This window comes from Notothenia coriiceps, unplaced genomic scaffold, assembly GCF_000735185.1.
Source record: "Notothenia coriiceps isolate Sejong01 unplaced genomic scaffold, NC01 NC01_scaffold00022118, whole genome shotgun sequence".
In the NCBI taxonomy this organism is placed as follows: Eukaryota; Metazoa; Chordata; class Actinopteri; order Perciformes; family Nototheniidae; genus Notothenia; species Notothenia coriiceps.
In genome coordinates, this window is record NW_011354819.1 from 60,668 (window position 1) to 70,664 (window position 9,997).

Sequence of the window (9,997 nt, forward strand, 5' to 3'; positions counted from 1 at the left end):
ATGTTGGAAGAAAGCACTACCATGGGTGTTGAGGTTAGTTTTTTTTTTGGTATTGTTCAGGATTTTTTGGTTTTGGGTTAGCAGTCTACACATGGGCATTTCCCTGTCTGTCTGGAATGCTTTATAGAAAGACAGACAGCTGGACAGACAGACAGACAGATAGACAGACAGTCCACCGCCACCGATCCAAACAAGGTTGCACAACAATCCGGTCGCTCCTGTAGGATTTTGTGTCTTTAAAGTTGATTGGCCAATCCCACCGGAGCTCCACATTCTGGCTGTTCTTCAAGGGTGTGGACAGCTGCAGATCAGACTGCCAATAGGGTGATTAAACCTCCATTTAGGGACCCATCATTAAAACCAACCAATCAGATTAAAGATAAGGATGGCGAATGATAGATTGATACTGAGTGGGGAGGTGTTGGGGGGTAAAGCTAGAGACCAGTGACAGTGAGTGTGTATGAAGGGGGGTAAAACTATAGTCTTTTTGCAGTATGTTACACGTAAATGTGTTGCTGAAACAAACATTTCAAAGCAGGTCAAACAAGAAGTCTTTGGTTTGTTTTTTCATCTTTGGATACTATAAATATCAATATAGTACAGGTTTAAGGGCAAAACGTTGCTTCAAGGTCTTTTTAAGTTTCTCTTTGTTTCTCATAAGTTTTAAAGCTTTTCCACCGAGGTTGAGTCAGTCCATGAGTTGGTCATTTCAGTCCGTCTTCAGGCTTTGGTGCAGGAGTTGGGGCCAGGATGACCGGAGCCGTCGTCCACCCACTTATCGAGGCTCCGGCGGCGTGCGTTCATGAAGAAGTTGCTGACTGTGGTCAGCTCCAGGCCCAGCTGCTGGGCGATGGTGATCTGCAGCTCTTTGGATGGACGCTTGTTCTCTTTGAAGATGGCATGGAGCGTCCGCCGCTGCACATCTGTGAACACCAGCCGGGGCTTCTTGGACATGCTCCCCCGCTCGCTTCTGCCGTGGTCCTGTTCCTTACGCTTACATGCTGTGGATTCAGAGGACAGACAGAAAGAGAGAATATGTTTGTGAGAAAGGGCAGAATATGTACACTACTAAATACCAGATACTGTTAATATGTACATTAATTATGTGACCATCTATGTTTCCTATAGTTATTGCATTGCTCTTTTTACTGCACTGTTAGTGTACAGTTTTATTATTATTGTGCTGCTGTGTTTATTGTATTTGTGTAACTCTGGCACAACAATTTCCTTCGTGATGAATAAAGTCCTATCTTATCTTATATACTTGTATAAATACAACAATCTGGACCGGCATGACAATCTTCCCTCAATCACACCTTGACCTTGGATTAAAAAAAGGGTTAAATAAATATATTGACTGACTGACCTATGTATTATCTCATTGGTTCACCTCAACACTAGCTCCAGGTAGAAGTATGATTTCATTCAGGACACACTGGGATGATTATTTAAAGCCAATACCAAAATCAGATATTTTCCATTCCATTTTCAGTCAAATATAGATTATTTGGTGCACAAATGCAGGACCAAAACTGGTTAAGATTTTCATAGATACTTATATCAAGATAGCCTTGACATATAATAATTGTATTGAGTAATTCTATCCTAAGAGCCAACATGATAATTCCACAATCATCCAATATCACCAGTGAAAGTATTATCTAACGTATACCAGCATTGCTGGTATAAAAACGTCCATACATTTTTTGGAAAAAAGCATTTTCAACTATGTAATGTCTGGAGAATCTCTTCAACCTAACTGAAAGATCTAACTGCTGATCTGAATGATACACACTCTGTATCTCTCTCTTTCTCTCTCTCTCTCTCTCTCTCTCTCTCTCTCTCTCTCTCTGTATCTGCTGCAGCTTGTATATGATCAAACCAAGAACAAAAGAGTATACACACTGGATTAACTGAACATTTAGTGATGTTGTTGTAATGGGAGCGTGTCAAAGTGTTTATTTATCTCTGATCTTTACATGACTACAATCGTTTTAACACTATTCCCAAGGCAACCCTTTTAGATGTTATCTGTTGGTTGTAACTTTGTACAGACACATGCAACAGCCTGCAGGTTGGAATCGCTTTTCCACCTTTGTTCGAAACACTAAAACTCTTTCAGTGTGCACACCGCTGGGGTGCATGGGGAATAACAGAGGATTTAAACTCTAGTGCATTTGTTCAGAGAGCCCCATGTTGGGGAGGAGGGCTGACAGACAGAAAGCCTGTCCGCCGGGAAACAATGAGCGCTGTCCGCGGTGCTGAAAACAAAAGGTGCACCGCAATATACTTGAGTTTTAGAACAATAAACAACAGATCATCTAATGTTGGAAAGAACAATTTGGGATTCTGTGTGACAGCAAATCAAACATCACTACAACTGATCTCATTGCTGTTTCATTTTCTTCTTATTAAGCCCGAGGACAACCATCTAAAATTGAGGTTCATCTGAGGCCAGGAGGGGGCAGAAGTGGGCTGCTGGAGCGAGGCCCAACATGGACTCACCGGGGAAACGGCATTTGCCAACCCCAAAACAACTCCCACACCAGTGGCGATTAATTTTGCAAAGTGTACCGAGTAAATGTATTAAATGTAGCAAATCAATGTATTATAGAAAATCCCTAAACCCTGTAATTAACAAAGGCAGTATGATACATAAATGCACAAGTGCAGCAGAACAACACATTGGGAAAAAATGCCCCTTAGCTATATTACATATAGAAAGGGGTTCATTTAGTCCTATATTTTTGGATATTAGTTTTGCATAAATGCCATTGCCTTTTAAAATCCACATACAGAAACAGTAACTCATTAGGGAGAGCAAATATATTGAAATAATGATTATTTATATAAATTAGTTGAGTTGGAGCTGATTTTGCCGATCCCACCTTGTAACCTCACTTCTGCACACACTACACGCTGTTGTAAAGTACAGTGCAGCGACCTAGCCTGCATGACCATAAACTGGAGTATTATTGTGAGTTTAAGCAGCCCGGTGTCTCCAGTGCTGGTAATTATTAACAGAGAGCCGGTGCTGCTATAAATCAGCAGCAGTGAAGGCCACTCCGACAGCAGCAGCCTCCACACAGCGGCCCGACCGGAGCTGAGGCCCGGCCAGAGAGCCAGCTTTCCCAGGACAGGGGGGCACAACAGCGGCCTCGTTATCACGCTAATCACACACCCACACACACATATACACACACACACTGCTGCTGCACCCGGCTAATCATTACAAACACAGATAACTCCACTCACTCAAAAAACAGACTGCACACACTGGGTCTTCAGACACGGTTAGTCCTGCATTTCATAATCTCACAGAGAACAACACACAGACCTCTGTGCTGCAAATCCTGCAAATATTCGACCCTCTGTTTTAGAGTATGTGTATTCTCCTTTACTGTGCTAGTAATACCCTCAATTGTCTAAAACACCTGAAAACAATATTTTTTCGGAAAGTTGTCAATGCGATTACAGCTGATTTACGGAGTTTAAATAGATTCCTCAGTTCTGAATGTATTAAATATGAATTGTTCCCACTATCAAATATGGCTACTTCAAAAAAGTTTCAATCTATTTTCTGTATTTCATTCTATTCTCTATTTTATTCTATCCAATTCAAGCAAATTCAGATGGGTAATTGAATACGTGGGAAAGGGAGAAAAGGCCCGAGATTAATTTCAGAATCCTAGATCAATAAGTACATCACACCTACTTCAGCACACGATCACATATCTAGTTCACCAAGGAACGAAATTATCAATAAAATGGCGCTCAGCCCATTCCCTCCAAATTAATTTAGTTTTTAACTGTAAAATAATTCCCTCTCCTATTCTTTTTTTGTATGTCATATATATTTTCCTTGTGGCGTTTCTCCACTAAAAAACACACATTTCTGTATTGCAGGTTCTGGTTCAAGAAAAGGAAAACAAAACATATTTGTTCTTGTAAAAAAAAAAAAGGTTTTCTTTTGAAAAGTTAGAGATTAATGGGAACATACTAAAACAGGCATGATCATTTTTGTTCGAGGTATGAATGATTCATTTCTCTTTCATTTAAAAAAAAGAATCATCTCATATTAATATTAATATAGGCTGATGACTGAAAACTAAACCAGCTTTCAAAGGCTCCATTAATTATTTTCATAAATCCTTAGCAAAAGTCAGTGATAACATCTACCCCCCCCCCACACACACACACACAAATACGCCAGCAGCAGCAGCAGCAGATGGGAAAACTGAAAAGTAATCAATTGCGATTACACTCACATGCACACGCACTGACATGCACGTACGCACACACACGTAAGCAAAATCACGCACTTTCCATGTGGCTGCAGCCTCACTTTTCAAGAAGCCAAAAAGCCCATTTCTAGGTCATTGATTAGGCCTATAAACGTTAAAAAAATCCATTGGGTGTCTGTGAACGCGCACATGTGATTTGGGCCTCAATACGCGCCCTAATTGACTCGTGCGTACCTCAGGGACAAATTAATCCAGAGGTCTATCAGTTCATTAGAGAAACCTCAAGTCAGGGTTAGTTTACGACCAAAACATAAACACATGCTGTCTTTCCCACTCCACTGTATTCTAGTTTGTATAGAATTGTGTTTAACAGTGTTGAAGACAAAGCTATATTTACTGACTAAATCATGCATTTCTTCACCAGTACTAGACATTTAAATGTAGTTTATCACAAAATGTCAATAACTTTTTCATGCTGTTTCTTTTTACACCAAGGGCAACACCAAAAAGGCTGATCGGTTGCATCCACACCAAAATAAACACATTCCTAACGATTTCTGGGCGAAGGATCAGTTTACGCACGGTCCAGTGGTCGATATTTTGAGGTAAAATGACATGAGCACTTGTTTCACACAACCCCCAAATCAGTGTAGAGACAGAAAAGGAATGCGTATTGATAACAGTCCACTCATGTTGGTGCACGAAAATTAGCTTGGTAAACTTCAAATATTGTTTACACTCTTCATGTTGGATTTCACCATCAAACATACCTCCCCTCCAAGGCATAAAGCTTAAATGTGGGGTCCTTATCTAAAGAAACCACACTCCCAAACCCTGAGGCATGGCCTGCTGCACTTAATACCATTTCACATCCGGAATATTTTATCATCAAATAATAATTTGTGGAACCATGTTAGGAGAATAAAGTACAACCAGCCAAGAGGGATCATTTGCCCTGAATGCTACCCTGATGTGATTTAACACTCAGATTGCTGTTATATGTATAGTTTTTTCTCTGTATTATAATAAAAAATAAGAGCAAACCCCATAGCCCACTTGACCCATTGATCAATATAAGGTAGCATTCAGTGCTAATGATCCTCTGTGCTGACACAACAGACGCTTCTGTTTCTCTCAGCAACACATTGAGAAGATGAAAACAAAAAGGGGGCTTTACCGAGGCTTCGCTCACCTGCGAGCCTGAGCGCACTCATGCGTTGGAACTCAGGCTCCTGCAACCACTTCCACATGCGGCGGAAAGTCTCCCTCCCGGACTTGAGCTTGGACCAGGGTTTGGGGTTTCTCAGCAGGTCGGACAGGGTCCCCTGGGACCTGCACAGGACCCGCTGGGCAAAGATGGCCTGAGGGATGCTGTAGCGCTTCAGCTCTGTGGTGATCCTCTGCGCCACCTCTTTGGTATTCACCTCCTCCATCTGGCCCCCAGAAACACCACCCCCTCCACCGCCACCCCCTTGCTGCCCGGGCCCGGAGGCCTGCTCCCGGCTGTTCCCCAGCCCCTGGCCGTGCCCCTGCGCGCCTAGGTGGGCGTGTGGGTGGTGGTGGAGGCCGTTGATTTGTACCATGCCCGCCGAGGAGCTCATGTGCTGCTCCGTGTGTCTGCCGAGCATGGAGGGGTGGTGAGCCTCAAACCCGCTGGGGGTGAGCATCTTCTCACCAGGCATGGCGGCACCGGGATGAGCGTAGGGAGGGATCCCGGCCTGGGACGTGTGTATGCTGGCCAGACCGGAACCAGACAGCGGGGAGAGGCTCTGGCCCATGCAGGGATCTTTGTGATGATATGCGGGGTACAGACTGTTCATAGGCGCCAGACTCCGGTCCTCTCGCATCAAAGTAAAGCTGCCACTGACATTTCCGGGGATCCTCTGGTGCGGATGATGGTGAGGATGATGGGGATTGGGATGGTGGTGGTGGTGGTGATGATGGGAAGGAAACTTGTCGGACACGGTGGAGATGGGGGGTAAGGGCTGCAGGGGTGTAAGGGTGGTGTAAGTGCTGCATGCACTCATGCCGGGGGGGACTTCACACATGCTGATGGCTGGGTGCAGGTGTCCGTGGTGTCCGGGGTGATAGTCCCCGCTGTCCAGGAGGGTTGCCATGCCCATAGCGCGGTGGCTGAGACCCCGGGAACGGGCATGCGGACTGTGGCCACTCAGCAGTTCTCCGTGACCGACCACGGACTCATGGCTCACTCCGTGCATGTCGCCAATATTTTCCATCGACAGATGTGCGTTCATGATCCGGGCAGCGCTGTGGACAAACCATCTATAATGATCTACCTGATGTCCAGAAGTCCTCACGTCCCGTAAAGTTCAATTTTCTTTTGTTGTTTTTTTTCTTCTTTCCTTGCCTGCCAGCCTGCTTTTTGGTATTTCTCTCCTTATATTCGCATGTATTCTCCTATGCCTCTGACGCTGTTTTGCAGAATGGGAACTCCTTTTTCGTATCCTTTTTTTCTTGATATTGTTGTTGTTTAAAAAAAATCATTTTCTGATTCCCTTTATATTTCAAGCCCCCCCACCGCCAACCAGCTGTCCTTGCGCTCCGGTCGGGTGCCGCGCCATCTCTCTAGTTGTGTGTCTCCAGCCCCTATTCCACCGCAGCACAGATCACTGTCTGCACATGCGCACTGTGAACACACATCTCCTCCCATACGCTCTCTCTCTCTTTCTCTCTCTCAAACACACACCGCCCCATTCCTCTGACGTCAGCTACCTTATTAAGGAAGGGAGGTATCAAACCACCTGCTAAAGCTATTCTCCCCCGTAACCCATATCCAGCCTTTACGGAAATGTAAAAAAAATGCAAATAGACGGATCTCTAATAAAATCCTCACTTCATCGACCCATGGAAATAGTGTGGAAGCACTGCCTAAGGTTTGATGGCCAATTGTTAAATAGAAAACGTTTAATTCATTAGAGCTATAATGAGGCTTTACATTCAGTCCTCCTTAAATTATTAGGTGCAAATTAAGTAAACTTCCGGGTTCATTTGGAGTTGATTTTTAACTAGTGAGGTCTGGGATTCAAAACATCAGAAGCTCCAATGAAAACACACTTAATCCTTCTCCAGAAAATAGCGAAAGAGGCTTCAGAAATTATGACAAGACATAATGATTTTAATTAGCAGCTAAAGGGCTGCCAATAAAGTTGTTTTCATGCACCATATAGATCCATTCTTTCTACCAGGCTACTTCAGCTGCACCACCCCACCCCCACACCCCTTACCAAAATATGTGGCGGTTTAAACACACGAAGAAGACTGTAGTAGGCTACCTTCTCTTTTGATAGAAAAAGATGAGCAGATGTGTCTATTGTTCAAACATTAGGCTTAACGAACCAAGCTCAGCAGTGTGTGTGTGTGTGTGTGTGTGTGTGTGTGTGTGTGTGTGTGTGTGTGTGTGTGTGTGTGTGTGTGTGTGTGTGTGTGTGTCCTAATTGAATACATGCATATATACTCCTAAACTTTGATAATAACTTACTTGCCTACACACAATGACACTCCAAATAAAAGGCCAACATTTTATTTATTCAATAGGAAAATATTTATTTTTGTCAACAGAAACTTCCACATTATACAAATTCACACACAAATAAACTCACAGCTTTATCCGTAAAAAAAGGAAATGACATGCTGACACATAATACGATTCGTATCCCCGTGTTGCATCATGTTGCATAAGTGTCAAACTCCCCAAACCTGCAGCCTGATGAAAGCCGGGCCCTGCTGACATGTCAGGGGCCGTTTATCCTAATAGAGCGGTATTGCAGGGCGTCCTCAGCCGGACGAGGTGACAGCTTGCAGCGGTCAGTGTCCTGCTGGACCCCCCGCTGAATGAGGGACATGTCAAAGGTGACGCTTCAAGACTCCCAAAGCCAACATCTGCGGGGGGACAGATTAACCTTTCAGACTTTTCCCTGTCCTGGACCTGCTAGGGGCCCCGCATCTGTCAGGGTCCCCACAATAGACCCAGCGCTCGGTTGAACGAGTTAAATAAAAGAAAAAAAGAAAAAAAAGAGACGAAGTTAAACTGTCTCTGATGTGAAGTCAATGTCAACGGCGTGTGTGTGACGTGTGTCGAGACAAAAGACACTAATTCCCCGAAGTGTGGCTGTCCAAGCGTGTAGTCCTGTGGACATAATAGACTGATGCAGGCAAATAGGGCTGTCGACAGGGTACCACAACAGTGACTATGGTTACATGTTTATTTGAAATAATGTGTTACATGTTACTTATTATATTAGGTACCCACACTTAAATGTGTTTTGAATATCATCCAATATTTTTATTTGAGGTTCTACCGTATTATATAACATTAAATAACTATATTTATGGTTATATAGCTTACATTTTCCGATTTGTTTCTATTTGTATTTATATGCACACACCCAATAAAGAGACAAGATATAGAAAGACTGAGGAATATCAAAGGACAAGGTTTGGCCTTATATGGCAGCAAACCTCATCTACACATTCTCATGCGGATCGATAAGCTCCTGCCATGTCTGCACGAGCTGAGCTCCATGTGTTTATGTGTGTTGGCTCTCTACGGCCATTGTGCCGATAAAGCCCTGGCCCTACGAGCCGGTGACATTTGCTTTGCAGAGAAAATGCGTACAAGGGACACGATTTTCTAAGTACTACGAAAAAGGGGATACATTTCAGGCGAGATTCAATTCAATTACACAGAAATACACCAAGAAGTAGTGCTTTGCTGAACCGTGCATGTGCGGATGCGGAAATGCGGATAAAGCATATTTCTTATTTGACTTTTTTTATAATAATCTAGCTATATATGAAAAATAAAAGTGTGTGCCAGGCAATGGGGGACTTGAAGGCCCCGTGTCAATTACTTACAGGTTTCACACTGATTATTAATCTGGGGGAATATTCCCGTGAAGCCCAGAGCAGCATATATCCGAGCAGAAACAATAATGCCTTGCAGAGAGGACCGTGGATCAATATTTCGGCAGCTCTGCAAAGTGACACAGCGTTGCCAGCGTTATGGATGTTCAAAATGACAATTACAGCTTGTTTGAGAATAAGCCACTGCTAAATGGCATCTGGTGAAACTAAACTTTTATAAATGAGGCTACTTGAATTTGGCCTAAATGGTTATTTATGGTAGATGAACCCATGATATAAGGGCACATGCATTGGTAAACTGAATTAGCCTTTTGAAAAATAAATCACATTGCTCTTTTTGGCCCCGTTTTCAACCTATTTATCGATTCACTTTTTAAATGTAAATATTGTTGTTCTGTAAATCTATTTGATTTCCTTTATTTCATTCAAATCCCCCCAAAATGAAAAATCTTTGTGGAAAATATAAAAATGTTAAATGTTAAAATATTTGAGAAGATATGAAATGATGTCTCTCTTCCCTCTTTTCTAAAAAAATGTGCATTGCAGTGTCTAGCTGGCCTTTACAGCACATTTGAAGTATAGGCCTTGAAAACACACCACAGCGCACCAATCAATACTGAATACAATTATAAATCCTGGAGGATCTCAGGCTAAGGCTTTTGATTTGTTAGAATAAACTAACCTAAAAATATACGTTTTTAAAACTGTTTTTCTGTGGCAATATATGCGTCTATATATGCGTTGTAAAAATGTGTTTTATTAAAGTAAGGTCATTATTTAAATCAGCAACCTAGCTATATCTTAAATAACAATACATTGGTCGAAAATACATTAATATAAAAGCTGTACATATAAAATTGTTTAAATGT

General features: G+C 42.7%; 1 protein-coding gene across 2 annotated transcripts; it reads right to left on the reverse strand.

Annotated features, from left to right (window-relative positions):
* Nucleotides 1-685: 685 nt before the first annotated feature.
* Nucleotides 686-6,499, reverse strand: onecut1 (one cut homeobox 1). 2 transcript variants are annotated; one of them, XM_010780666.1, is made up of 2 exons: nt 5,437-6,499; nt 686-1,001 (listed from the first exon to the last, which is right to left on the reverse strand). In XM_010780666.1, exons 1-2 carry the CDS (start codon nt 6,497-6,499, stop codon nt 721-723), a joined length of 1,344 nt encoding a protein of 447 aa, XP_010778968.1. In that variant the 3' UTR covers nt 686-720. The 2 variants fall into 2 exon arrangements, with proteins under 2 accessions (XP_010778968.1, XP_010778967.1); XM_010780665.1 differs by having other exon boundaries at nt 5,422-6,499.
* Between the last annotated feature and the right edge of the window lie 3,498 nt (nt 6,500-9,997).

What these genes read in the sequence shown, in the direction of transcription:
- onecut1 (XM_010780665.1), bottom strand. Translation starts at nt 6,499, where the DNA reads ATGAACGCACATCTGTCGATGGAAAATATTGGCGACATGCACGGAGTG. An exon ending in CGCAGGTGAGCGAAGCCTCG is followed by an intron (nt 1,002 to 5,421) that starts GTAAAGCCCCCT and finishes CTGAATCCACAG; the next exon opens with CATGTAAGCGTAAGGAACAG.